Consider the following 14,385-nt stretch of genomic DNA (forward strand, 5'->3'; position numbering starts at 1 on the left):
AAGAAACTTTCGAAGGGGAAAAAGGACGAGAGCTCAACGCTCAGGCTCCCCAGGGGAAAAGGAACCGCGCTGTTTGTCCTTCCGTAACTGACAACACCCGGGGCGACGGCGCGCCTGTGTCTCCTGCGGTTTTTCGCGCTCTCGCCCGCGCAGGTTCACTTCCACCCTCCAAACGCTCGGACGTGAAACCCCCGCCGGCGCGGGGCGGGGCGGGGCGGGGCGGGGCGGCCGCAGCCCCCGGCCGCCAGCTTCGCGGGCCGGCTGCGGGGATCCCGGCGCGGCGCCCCGCCCACCCCTTTCTCCCGCTCGGGCGGGCGGGGCGGGGCGGGGCGGGGCGCGGCGGGCCCTCGCGGCCGGGCGCTGCGCGCCGCACGCGGTAGGGGGCGCTGCGCCGCGGCGCGCTCCCCGCGCGGGGGATAACGGGGCCGGGCTGCAGGAGAAAGGAAACCTGCCGGGGGAGGCGGCGGCGGCCAGGAGGGCGCGAGGGAGGAGAGTTCAGTTTGCCTCGGGTGTCAGCGCGCGGCGGCTGCAGCGGCCGCGACGAGGGAGCACCGAGGGAGCCGGTCGCTCATCCCGGGACGGCCGGGGGAGGCCCCCGAGAAGCCGGATACGAGCGCGCCGGCGGGGCGCGGAGCCGGCGAGCCTGGCCAGCGAGGGGAGCCGCGGGGGGCGCGCCCGGGGCGGGCCCCCGGAGCCGCGCAGGATGCCCCACGAGGAGCTGCCGTCCCTGCAGAGACCCCGCTATGGCTGTAAGTGCGCCGGGCGTGCGGGGCTCCCAACGCCGTTGGGGAGCCTTCTCCCTAAGGAACGAGTTGGGGAAGGCGAGGGAGCCGGGTGCGCGCCGTGGAGAGACCGGGAGGGCAGCGGCTGTGTGGCTGCGGAGTTGGGAGCTGGAGTGGAAAGGGTACCGAGCGACGTCCTTCCGGCCTCCCCACACGTTTCTGGTCCCCGGCTGGCGACACCTCCACCCGGCCGACGCCCCGGGGCGCGCGGGCCGCGCGGGTCTGCGCGCTGGGACAGACCGGGCTGGGGGCTGGGGTATCAGGTGAGGAGCCCGCGGAGCCCGGGCCGCTGCCGGCGAGGGCCAGGGGGTGGCGTCAGGGACTGGCTTCTGCCGACTCGGAAGGTGAGGGAAGTTTGTTTGCTACGGCTACAGGTGGGCGCCGCGAGCGGGGTGCCCGCGCGCTCGGTCAGCGCGGCGACGACGGCTTTCCTGGAGGGGCAGGCGTTTCCTCCCGCCCCGCTCCCTCGGGCTTCACCTCAGCCGAACGGGTTAGTTTTGGCCCCAGAACCCTTCCCTGCTGCCGCCGCCGCGAACACCTCCGGCCTCCGCCCGGCCTCCCCGCGCCCCTCCAGCCTGCCGGGCCCGCCGCGCACGCGGGAGGAGCCCGCGTGACCGGGGCGAGGTGGTGCCGGTTACCCCAGGGCCTGCCCTCGGAAGGAGGTTGCGTGAAAGGCGGGTCGGGGGTGGATGGAGCCAGATTAGCACCACCACGTGGCTTCGTGTGCAGAGTTCAGAGTCTTTTCTAAACATGTGCCAGGAAGTATTTCCTCTAAAACAAACAGAAAGTTGGCGCGCTCTCTTTCTCTAGGGTTGGTCCTGTTAGTGAGCCTTGGCCAGGGACCACAGGTTAATCTTTGGGGAGGCTGGCCTTGGTGGCAAAGGTACCAGGTTTTGGTTAAGGTGGTGGTGATACCTGTTGCAGGGTTTTTTGTGTGGCTCTGGCTGGTTGGGAGGCCCACAGACTTGCCTGATTAAAAAAGGGGAGTTCAGCTTGTGTAAGTTCACTCTCCCCTTCCTCACCGCCAGTTTGGAATGGAACGTCAGAGATGGCAAGTTAGTTTTCCAGCTTGACCCGGTTGGTGTCAGGCAGTGAGGAGGAGGCCTGAGGAGTCAGCTGAAGCCTCTGTACTGCAGGGAGATGCATTCAGCAGTCAACCGAGATGCAGCTCTTTGCAGCCTTAGTTTGCACTTTGGTAAACCACACAGGCAGCAGAGCTTCTTGGGTGCAAGGAGGCATGCTGTGCTCATCCAGGGTGGTGAAAGTCCTTTATATATATGACAAGCTCCCAGAATATGTAGTAGCATTACTGTGCCAAATTTTAAGATGATCACAAAGTCTGGAAACCGAGTGATTATATCACAGTTTAGACCGTGGTCTGTTCTGTGTGCCCTCCCTCCCTATTTGTTGTGCCGTTAAGAGTTGCAGTGAGTGTAGTGTGTTAATGCAGCATTTCCATCTGCGTCTGCATGTGCATCTGTGATGTTGCTTCATTTTCATTACACCACTCAGAAGCAGCCATTGAGGAAGCTCAGATCCCGCGAGCATAAAGAGCGCTCCACTCTGCCACTCTCTTTGGAAATCATCATCCAGCTTTTCTTATGGTTTTGGTCTAATTTGCCACCTCGTTGGAATCACCCCAGTTTACCTTCCCGTAGGTTATGCAGTGCTGGCATTCTTTGGTCAATTAATGGAGCAATAAATGGAAAACATTTGCCATTTTCCAGACTTTATGACCACCCTGAAATGCTAAGGCTTTAACACAATAGCCTGTTATGTCCTCAAATGAACATTTCTATAATTTTGATATCAGTTGCATGAATGGTGTGTGTTTGTAATTTATTTTTTAAAATAGTATCTGGTGGCATATATCTTAGAGTTAGTAAGTACTACCTAACACTGACTATTCATGCAAAGGGGATGATATGATGTATTAGAACATAGCATTTCTGGTTGTTGTTGGCTTTCTGGGCTTCTGGTAATACAAGGATAATGCAGAGTTGTTCTTGCTGTGTTGCATGACAGGGCTTTGTTTTTATTTATTTTTAATTTATTTATTTTAAATATCTTTGCTGATTTCAGAGAGAGGAAGGAAGAGGGAGAGAGAGATAGAAACATCAATGATGAGAGAGTCGTCATTGATTGGCTGCCTCCTGCAAGCCCCTGACTGGGGACCAAGCCCACAACCCGGGCATGTGCCCTGACTGGGAATCCAACTGGGATCTCCTGGATCCTAGGTCTATTCTCAACCGCTGAGCCATGCCCAGCTGGGTTCGCTTTTATTTTTTGTGGGTTTGGTAAGTACAGGTTCAGTAAAACCTCGAACTATACCAAACAGGCTTTATCCTCGACAGTTAAAAATAAGCAGAGTCCCGATATACCCCTATACATTGTTGTGATTTTGGGTCCAGTGCTGTACATTCTGAGTAAAAGGTACTTGAGACTGAGCTTTAAAAACTGCATTTGGTAGTTTGAATTAAGTTGTTACACTTGTTGTAGGTCTGGTCTTCTGTTTGCCATCTCTCCTTCTCCTCTTGAAATGTCACTTAATTTAGTAATTCTTGTACAGAGTAAATAAGCCCAGCTCAGGGCTGTTTTAGTATCTTTCCTCTCCACCAGGCTAAGTGTCTGTAAAATGCCACAGAGTAAGCGGTACTTGAGAGATTTCTCAATGACTTCTCCATGAAGGCGCCTCTCTCAGATTTCTTCTTTCTTCTTTTTTTTCTGACATGAGAGATTGCTGAAGTCTTCCTGATTTGCACATTGATGCCCTGAATTAAAATAAAAGAGACCACTTTCTATTTAATCCCTGCAGCTTTCATGTTGGCCACATCCTCCTGCAACCTGTGAAGTTATTTTGTGTGATATTACTACTGAACAAAATTAAAATGTCAGCTTTTCATGAAATGTGGTTTTGCAGGGAAGAACTGAAAAAAGGAAAAGGTGGGAACTGCTGTGCTAATTTAGACGTAATCAGAATAGTAAATATTATAACCAGAATCTTCTACACTCAAAACCAAATTTAAATGACACTTCTGCTTAGGTGCGTATGATTCAGAAATAACTTTTGTGCTGATGTAGTGAATTATGATGTATTTTTTCAGAGTAATTCTGAAAATGTAGTTCCACCATGATCTCTCAGAAGTTTTGTTCCAGTTAATTGAGAGTTAAAAAGGCCAGTAAGAGCTAAGGGGGGGGGGGGCTTTGCGACTAGATATCACTGATAATTCAGTCAACATTTAAGGGCCGGGCCTACTGTGAAATCACTGTTCACGTGCGAAGAGCTGTGGTTATCTACCCTCTGCACTTCTTTCCTCTCATGAGAAACACTGTAAAACTAATAGTGATCAGTTTCACCATTTGTTTCTTTAAAAAGGTGCAGTATAAACCCTGTGCGTGTGTGGCAGAGTGAAGGTTCTGGCAGGTGCTATGAGTTTTGAATAATGAATGCTCTTATCTGATTGGTGGGGTTTCTAAATCACCTGGTAACTGGAATATTGGAGTGGACAACATAAATAAATTTCTTCTGTTTTCCCCAGTATCAGCCTGAGATGAAGAAATTTAAGTTCTGAACTAGTTAAACTTGGGTGTGTAAAACAGGATTAACTACATCTGTGTTTAACGCAGCTTGGCTGTAACATTCGATCAGTGCTTTCATTTGAACCGCAGGTTTGAGATGTGTGCAGTGTTGCCATGCGGTGCTGTCTTTGGTAGACAAAAAGTCAAGTCCTCCTTCATATGCTAATGTTTTGGTTGAGCATTGCACAAGGAACGTTAAGGTCAACAGCTAAAGTGTTATTTTAGAATGCTTTTAACTTCAATTACACATGCTGCTAGCCAAAATGACTTGTTTGGGAGAGTTTAAGCTTGTATGCAATACAGAGTTTGTTTTAGAATTTAGTGTTATTTAGGGTGTTAGCTAACCCTTTTGCTGTTGCCCCTCCTCACCTTCCTACTTCACAAGCTTTTAACAGCTCATTTTATTTACAAGATTAGTATCCACACAGATCTAATGCACCAAGTCTTCGTGGTGACCAGAAGGGAAACAAAGGACACTCACCTTCTGATTTGGTAGCCAGATTAGTCCTACAGGGTAGGTAGGTAGTTCGGCATTGGTGTGGCATTAAGGTGGGTGAACTTACTAAGAGCTGGGTGCAAACTGTGCTGCTGTTGTCAGTTGCTCATGATTTTCTTTGAGGGGCCACTGGCTTCCCCATGTCACAAAGAAGCTGGAATCCAAGATGCTGTCCCAAGGCCACACAGCTAGTAGGTGACAGTGGTAACTTGAAAGCCAGTGCTGGCGGAACCTGAAGCCTTTCTCACTGGCTATGGCCAGGTCACCTCCCCTGAGTGGATTGTAGGTGTCTCACCTTTCTGTTTCAGGGATTTGTCGTGATTCCATCAAATTTCAGAAACCTCTAGCCATTTGGATAGTGTGTTCTTAAAATGTGATGCATGGTACTCTCTAAAGTTGATCCCCCCATCCCACCTGCCCCAAGGAAAAGCATAGACTACATGGGCTTTTTATAGAGTACATCCAGGCTTCCTCAAAGGATTGTGTATATATGTAGAGATGTCCCATTTCACTGGGAGGTACTGAAATCAAAGAAAGGCTTTTCCATAATATAATGGCGTGCTCCAATGATTCCAAAGAGAGTAATTTGTAAAACACATTTTATTACATATACTGGCCATGCCTTAGAGTCTGAGGATGAGAAATCAGGCAGAAGCTTGCAGTGAGCTGACTGACTGATACTTTTTCACCTTCCTGTTCTATTTTGGTTTTCTCCCTTGGCAGGCATGATGGTGTTGAAGAAATGGCAAAAGCTTCGGAGTTGAGTAGGTGTGGGTTTGAGTTTGGACTTGGCCACTGACTACCCTTGTAACCTTGGGGGTTTCTCCTGTACTTGGAAAGGTGGGGTTTTATATATCAGCAGGGTGGCTGATGTGGGTTCCTGGCACATAGTGTGAAACAAATTATAGCAATCTCAATTAATTGAGCACCTAATATGTACAACATATTGTGGATGAAGGAAAAATGACTAAGGTGGTTATAGCTTATAAGAGAATCTGGAAGATGAAGATTAGTGCTTATACTTTTATTAGTGCGCTTTCAAGATCTGTGGCAGTGAAGACATGAGAGCGATTGACGGATTTGGATGGGCAGTGGGAAAGTGCCACAAAGGTGGTAAGTCTGAACATGACCTTGAAGGAAGGTCAAAGGAAAAACTGAAAGGCATTTCAGTGTATTTGTTGTGTAGGTAGTTTGGGGGGTTGAAGCTTAGGGTGTATGGATGATGCTGCAGAAAAGAGCTGTAGCTGGAATGGGTTTACCATGGAATCCTTTATTTGTGGGCAACTAATGGCAAGTAGAGCTGCCTTGAGGAGAGTAGCTTGATCCAATCTCTCACTGAAGCAAATTGTTCTTTTTTTTCTTTTTAAACTCTTCATTAGACTGCCATTGCAAGTGGCCCCATGAAGTGTGGGGAGTGCTGGGAAGGTTAGGTGTGGTTGGAGTGCAGAGTGCCGGGAACTGCTGAAGGGCCGGTGAGGCTTAGGGGTCAGTGCCTTTGCCGCCCTCTTGCTCCACTGCTCAGAGGCCCCTTCACCATGCGTCTAGGTTTGGGAATTCTTTTGGATGGGCTGGTTTGTCAGATAGTTATGCTCAGGATAGACCAGAAGTTACTGAATAGTGATTATGCTTTTGGAACTGATGGCATTCAGTAATACAGAGAGAGGTAGGCGTGGACCCTCGCTGGACCCTAACAGACTCCAGCCAGGGAGACAGACAGCTAACTCTAAACTATCCCACAAGGTAAATTCTCTGCGAACAGGTTAGAAAAAAAGGGGCAGTTATAACAGGGCAAGGATCTTGACGAATAAGTTATCTGGGGGGTAGGGTTTCTCTCTCCTCTTTTCCTCATTCTCTCCATTACTTGTGGCAATTTTTACATCTCAGATTTCACTGGAGATTTAGTGCCCTCAAATGACCACCATCCTAATTTTGTTGAAAAGTGGCTAATGCCACGTTTCCAGGTCATTAGCAAGCCCCCAGATTTGACTAAACTCTAACTGCACTCTCCTTCATTTTACAATCATGGGTTTGTATGGCCCTTCTTGCCATTGGACCTAAAAGGAGCTGGCAGCTGTTTCTCCAGTCTTGCAGTGGTTTCCAGCAGCAGGCCCTGGAGCAGCAACAGGAGCAGAGCATCACCTGAGAACTTGTTGGAAAGGTGAAGTCCCCGCCCCACCCACACCTTCTGAATCAGAAACTCTGGAGGTGCCACACAGCTCTAGTGCAAGGGGGAAAAGACACCTCTATCTGATTACCTCTTCACTGTGCTTGCAGGCTTTTGTGAAGTAAGTGTAAGCACACAGGCATGTGACTGCATGCTTCTTTACTGTATTTGTTGTGTTTTTGATTTGAGCACACATATGCACCACATGCAAACCTAGGCATTGATTTCTATACAGCTTTGTGTTTATTTTATAGGATTTATTTTGGTATGGCTTTAAGGTTGCTTTTCTCCCTTCTGGGAAATAAATGTGACTTGATTTGGAAGATCAATCCAACACCTCCACTGACTAAGGGATTAAGTGAGGTCAGCTCCCCAAGGATTTCTAGGTGGAGGTGGTGCTCTTAGGAGCCACTGGGAAGGCTGAGTGAGCTGGAGAGACTTTTTATGTAAAAGGGAGGCCCAAGCCTTGCAGTTGGGTGCTCTCCTTGCAGAGGTGCCTAGTAGTGAGGATTGAATGATGTCCTGTTCCTCCACTTTTTTTCTTTTCTCCAGGACAACTTAAAGTGTGTTTCATTCATTCCCTTATCCACAGTTTTTAGAACAGTTGAATATGTTAGCAGAAGTATTATTTGATGGGCGTGAGTGCACCCAGATCATCCCCACATTGCAGGGAAACTACAGCTCTGTTTATTTGGCTATTGATTAAAGATAGAAGGCTATCCCTATGAAATTTTTTGCTTGGGATCCCCAGAGAAGATGACTGACTTTTAATTATTTTCCTTTCTCCACTACTACTAAATTTCTAAAGGAAGACATTTTTATATCATTTTTTTAAAAAGTAAGGTAAGGTAGATTAGTTCCTGATAATTTTGTAACAATTCACATATTTTACTGCCAGTATGAATTCAATCTCAAGTAATGTTAATGCATTTTCTTAGTCATCTCCATATAAAAAAGACTTGATTTGAATGTGATTGAGTCAACATGTATTTTCAAATACTGAAGTAATGTTTATGTTCAGTAAGTAGCTGGTGGCCTGGTACTCCCGCACCTAGAAGAGGCTTAATAAATATTTGCTGTTATTACAGGTTTTCCTTAAAATGTCTGTTCTGTTCTGTTTGTCTAAATGAGGAACTCGTTCCTATTATCTGTCAAATTAAAGCTACTGTCAGTAGCTTCAAGTGCCAGACAAATATTTAGCCTTGAGTTTAGGTTTACTTTCACTCTCTGGAACCTGTGCAAGTTATTTTGATTTCTCTGTGCCTCAGTTGTTGTTTTTTTAATCTGTAAAATACTGGTGGGAAAGTGCATGTTCTGGCAAAGGGTTAACTGATTTAATGCATGAAAACATTAAGAAATGCAAATTGCCTGTTATAAAAACAGTCAAGGGTATGTAAAGTACAGCTTAGGGAGTATAGTCAATAATATTGTAATAACTATGGTGTTAGACGGGTACTCTCCTTATTGGGGTAATTACTTCATAAGTTGTATAAGTGTTTACTCACTATGTTGTACACCTGAAACTAATATAATATTGTATGTCAACTGTAACTTAAAAATAAAAAATTATCTTTTTTTATAAAAAGAAACACTGTTCAGAATGTGCCTCCATAGAGTCAGCATTTAAACGATGAGGGTGGTGATAGCAATACCACCCTTACTACCACAGCCCCTGACCTGTCTCTGCACTTCTTGCCCCCTTGTCACTTTAACAGAAAGTGGATTTAAAATCCTGGCCCCATACTCTCTTGAAAGCATATACTCACAGGAAAATTCTTCATCTGTATGGAATTGGAGTCCATCTCAATTAATTTGGATAGAGATCAAATTAATTCTTCTTTATATATACTTAAAAAAAACCCTAATGTGTCTGTTGCTAACTGTTTCCAAATAAAGTTGGACAGGGTGAGTTTCCACACAGCTTTTTTTGTCAGCTTAGAAATGATCGTGGTAGTTGTCGTTATCAGAGTGAGGAATTGTCGCTCTGCAGTTTCTAAGTATTCCGTTGCCTCCTGTAGGGTTTAGTTGATCACTGCTGCTGCTGCTGGTTTGAAAGCCCAAGGGTTCATGCTGCCGTCGAGATGGGAAGGAGCTACGTGATTAGTGTCCCTCTTTGTGCCTGGTTCAGATCGTCGAGTTTGACTTGGCTACCAGGGTCAGCCGACCTTCTGGTCAGCCTGGTGCTGTGGGTGTTTAGAAGGCAGGTGGGGAAGAGGGGGAGGAAGTACAGGGTTTATCAGACATCCCTCAGGCTTTACTGCCTCGGAAAGCTAGTGAAGTTTTAGGTTCATGGGCCCAGTGAAGCTCAACTTACAGAAATAACTGGAATGTTGGAAGCATTAGAAATAGAGAATCTGGGCTGCCTTTCACTTGCTCACTTTCAGATTACTCATTCATTCTGCCTCCCTCCCCTTCCTACCAGGTTTTTGTTTTATTCTTTAATTCTGGCAAGTTTCATATAGATGTTTCCTATTGATCTCTCTCCTCCCTTCCCCAAAAAGGAGCGTGGGGATCGGCCAGGTTTGACTGGTTCCTACCTGGGTCCCTGGCACGCTTCACGGGGTTGGGGTAAAGGGCCTGGCAAGATGTCAGTCGTGAGTCAGTCTCATGGAGCATAAGCTCTCCCTTCACCCACCCCCTAAACTTTGTTTCCCCCACTTCCCATCCAGTAAGGTGTCTTCCTAGAGCCTCGCTCCTGTTGAACTCTTAGGAAGTTTGTTTGAGAAATGGCCAAATGCAAACATGTTCTCACTTTCATTCTATATGTACTAATGAGTTTTATTTTCCAGAAAAAAGAAAATAGTCATTAAAAAATAGATAGATAAATAGACAGATACAGAGTTCTCTCTCGGTGAGAACCAGGGCGCATCAGTCCTGTCCTGCGCAGGCACTGGGGCGACGTCTCAGCTTCCTTCCTCAGTTCTCCAGTGCGTTAAGGGTGCTGTTGGCAAGCTTGCTGTTGTCGGTCTGAGGTAGCCAGCCTTTTGGAGGACTGTGCTCACATGGTCGTTCCTCTGCAGCCTGGGCTCGGGCTATAACTTTTCACATTCAGTTAGGTGAATTCTGAGAAAGAAATGAAACTTTTAATGGGCTTCTACGTAGTAGTTTTGAAATCTCTGAAAATCTTTGATCTGTTAAGTAGGACACACAGCATTTAGCAACCAAGCAGAAGGGACCCTTAACCTGTGCACCCGTGAATCCCTCTAGAAGGTTATGCAAACAGCTTTTTAGAGGTTGCCTTTGGGTGGGGAAATTGAGGGTAAAGGTGGGAATAATTTTGAAATTGCTTTTCCCATGTGTTACCTTTCAAAAAAAGTGCAAATGTTTTGAAAAATACTGTACTATATTGATTACACTGAGAAAAACATGGATAAAATAGAACAGCAGTAAAATCCCTGAGGGTTGAGACTGTGTCTTTTGGTCACTGCTGTATCCCCGCTGTCTGGTGTGTCAGTCAGTCAACATGTCAGTAGTGGTTCTTTCTAGATCAGCGATTTTCAACTTTTGTCATCTCGTGGCACATATAAACTAATTACTAAAATTCTGCAGCACACCAAAAAATAGGTTTTTTGCTAATCTGACAAAAAATTTAGGCATAATTTTGATTCTTTCATACTGGACAGCTGTTGTTGTGTTGACTGTTGTCATTTTTTAATTTGACAGTCTAAGGGAAAAGAGGTTACTGCCCCTGACTAAATAGTCAAGTATTGCATGTTTTAAAAATTCTTGCGGGCCCTGGCTGGTGTAGCTCAGTTGATTGGAGCGTTGTTCTATACACCAAAAGGTCATGGGTTCGATTCCTGGTCAAGGCACATGCCCACGTTGTGGGTTTGGTCCCCAGTCAGGGTGTGTACAGGAGGCAATGGATCAGTGTTTCTTGAGGTAATAGGTGAATTAAACACTTTTTTTTCCCTTCTCAAAATTTTCTGCTATAAAAATGTTTCTTCAGTTAGAAAAGTTACAACAGTTACCCTTTGCTGCTCAAGATACCAAGTTCTCAATAGCTACAAACTGTGCCTTGGGAAAAGTAGTGTCTGAAAACAAGCCTGTTATTTTGGAAGGAGATGTAATTTTCCAGAGGTGTGTACGTGTGTGTGGGCACATATATACGTGTGTGTGCATGCCTGTGCACATGTATGCATGAGAGAGATTGAGAGACAGAGGTGGAAACACTGAAGTGTTGGGAGGTCCAGGACTCTAGTTGATAAGCTATATAGAGACAATGAGAGGTTGGATTGAAAACACATAAGGGTCTAACATAGTGAAGTTAGCAGTGGTTATAGAAAAAAAAGCCCAGGTGGGCAGTAGCTATTCAAAGTTTTTAAAGTTTGTGGAGGGAAAGTTTGTAGGAAGCTGATCTGTAAAAGGCAGTAAGGAATCAAGAAGTAGTGTCCACATGGAATAAAGGTTGCCGACGTAAAAGAAGGGAATTATTCTCTGGACTCAAAAGGAGACCCTCAGGAGCCTGGAAAGACATAGAACACTCGTGACTGTTCTTTCATTCAACAGGAGGTGCTGGGTGCTGTGTGTATGATGGAACTTACACCAGCGTGTAAGTTCACCCAATGCATTCAGGGGTCACTTGTGATTGGAGCCTTATATAAACATGATCAGGAGCTCTGGGGGGTCCCTTCACTGGAGATGCTTTTGCTACCTCAGCCACTCAGATGGGAGGAAAGCATTGCGAATAGTGCACCGTCACAACCAGATCCGTCTATGGGCTCGGCTGCTTGGAAGCTGCCAGTGTCCCCTGCATTATGTTGTAAAACTTAAGTAGCCGTGATAAAGTATTGTCGTCCTAGAATGGTGACAGACATGAAGCACCGTGACCACAAGGTCAGCACCTAGCATCGAAGGCTTAGATTGAGGTGTCACTTTGTGACATTGGGTATGACGTTTCTGAGCTTCCACCTACATCTGAAAAAATGAGTTTATTTTTATCTCAAAAGGGGTGTGAGGTATGAGAGATTGGTCTGAAAACTGGTCAGGTGTATCTGTGTGGTGGTGGTGGTGGGGGGGTAATTTAGCCACTTATTTGAATAACCGTTTGTTGTAGTCTTATTAGTGTTGAAAAGGGTTTGCCACTTAATCATCTGTCTCAGAGCAGTGCCACTTTCATTTTTGTGACATATGCTGTTGGAACAAGTCTTCTTTTTCCCTCCTCCAGCTTGAAAGGCAAGTTCTTGGCTTTTGGTAGCAATGTGTTTGATATATCAATTTTCTTAATCCTCGTATATAATCTTTGTCCAGATCCTTTTCTTGTCCGTTGGATCATTTCTCTTACTAGGAGTATAAATATTGAAAACACAGGTGGATAATAGCACCCTGAACATTGAAAGGACTTTTTGAGAGTCGAGTCTTTGAGACCCGTGCTGTGGGAGATTGTTTCATGCAGTGAAATGACTTGGTGACACAGGAAATCTGCTCTTTTAACAATTGGGCGATGAAGCTTGGGAATGTATCTCTGTCTCCTAGTCTTTTGCTAGAGCTCATTTCTTTATAAACTTGAGGTGTTGTGGTTTATTAAGTGAAAGAGGGGTGGAAGGCAGGGCAGCTGGGGTCATCAGGGGCTTGAGAAGGTTTCCCAGGGCTGCTGGGTGTCAGCGGAGGACCAGCCTCCTAGGTTAAGGGCACGTCTTTGACTGTTTTCCACACTGTAATGCTGTCACCTCTTGGCTTAGAGCTCTTCTAGTTCATAGTTGTCAGCCTGGCTGCCCACTGGAATCTCCAGAGGAGCTTCACCAATAAATCACCGATTCCCTGGGCCCCATCACCCAGATGTTGTGTGTATTTATTTTGGGGTAGGTTTCTGGCATAGGTATTTATTGTTTTGGGTGTCTATTAAAATTTTTTTTGAACCCTCAATACCTCAAAGGACAAAACAGTGAACATCCATTCCTTTCACTGAGCTTCACCAGCTGTTAGCACCTTTCCACACCATTCCACGTGCAGATGCTGACAGGTCACCCTGAACACTTCAGCACCTGTCTCATGTGCCACAAGGACGTTCTCCTTCACAACCACAGCCTCAGTACCACGTGTTCAAGTCCACCGTCCAACATAAATTTCACACTGAGATTTCCCCAATTGCACTTGATTTGGAGCCAGGGTCCAGCCAAGTTTCTCACATCGTTTATGGCTGTCTTGCCCCTTTGGTTTTCCCCTGGCTGGAACAGCATCCCCTCTCCACTCAGTGGCATGGACTGTCCAGGAATCCAGGCCTGCCTCCTGGCATGAGTGCCTCCTGAGAGATGCTGTTTCCCCGGCTGCACCACATCAGGGACCACTGCGCTCATCCTCCCAGTACTGGCGATGACTAGATACTTTAAAAAATTTCCCTAGGAGATTCTAATGTACAGCCAAGATTCGGAACCCATTGAATTAATCAGAATCCCTCGCTCTCTCTGTGTGTGTTTATTGTCCTAAAATACACAACATAAAATTTACCATTTTAACTACTTTTAGGTTACAGTTCTGTGGCGTTAAGTACACTCACATTGTCGTGCAACCATCACCACCTTCTCATCTTTTCAAGTTGAAATTCATAACTCAGTGAACAGTAACTCCCGGTTCCTCTTTCCCCCAGCCCCTGGCAGCCACCCTCCTACTTTCTGTTTCTATGATTTTGGTTATTGTAGATGTCTCATATAAGTGGAATCGTACAGTGTTTGTCTTTTGTGACTGGTTTCTTTCACTTAGTATAATGTCCTCAAAGTTTACCCCAGTTACAGCATGTGTCAAAATTTCCTTCCTTTTCAAGGCTGAATCATGATCTGTTGCACGTATATATCACATTTTGTTTATCCCTTCATCCCTCAGTGGACACTTGGATTGCTTCTACCTTTTGTTTATTGTGAATAACACTGCTGTGAACATCTACGTACAGGTATATGCACCAGTGCTTTCACTTCTTTTGGGTATATACCCAAAAATGGGGTTTCTGGATCATCTAGTAATTCTGTGTTTAATTTTATGAGGAACTGCCACACCCCTGTCAGTTTTTTTTAACCAGTGAAAATGACAACTCTAGTTCATTCTTATCACAGAGCACTCTAGGGCTAGATGGGTGGGGGTGGCCAGCGGCCAGCATCCTCACTGGTCAGGGGGCTTGGATGGGTGATAGTGGGCCCACAGCACAGGGTGGGTAGGAGCAACAAACATGGGCAATAGGACGCACACACCTATTATTTTTCAATGGAGTGAACTGAAGTAGCCTCAGAAGGGTGAAATGTCTTTGGGTTCAAGGAAGAACTCAGAATGAAGGCCTCTAGGCTCCTGTTCAGATTACCTCCCCAGGGGCATGTGTGGATCCATTCTTCTTCATAAGGACAAAAGTCAAGGGTATAAAAATCTAGCTGTTGCAA

At 46.2% G+C, this 14,385-nt stretch overlaps 1 protein-coding gene across 1 annotated transcript in view; it reads left to right on the top strand.

Moving 5' to 3' along the window:
- The first annotated feature begins 677 nt into the window (after positions 1-677).
- The window catches only part of IQGAP2 (IQ motif containing GTPase activating protein 2), a 249,363-nt gene continuing 235,655 nt past the window's right edge, over positions 678-14,385 (top strand). Inside the window, exon 1 of the mRNA XM_016205232.2 lies at positions 678-749. Within this exon, the coding sequence (XP_016060718.2) occupies positions 704-749 (46 nt within the window). The 5' untranslated portion in view covers positions 678-703. The remainder of the gene's footprint in view (positions 750-14,385) is intronic.

Source organism: Miniopterus natalensis, chromosome 3 (assembly GCF_054644295.1).
Source record: "Miniopterus natalensis isolate mMinNat1 chromosome 3, mMinNat1.hap1, whole genome shotgun sequence".
Lineage (NCBI taxonomy): Eukaryota > Metazoa > Chordata > Mammalia > Chiroptera > Miniopteridae > Miniopterus > Miniopterus natalensis.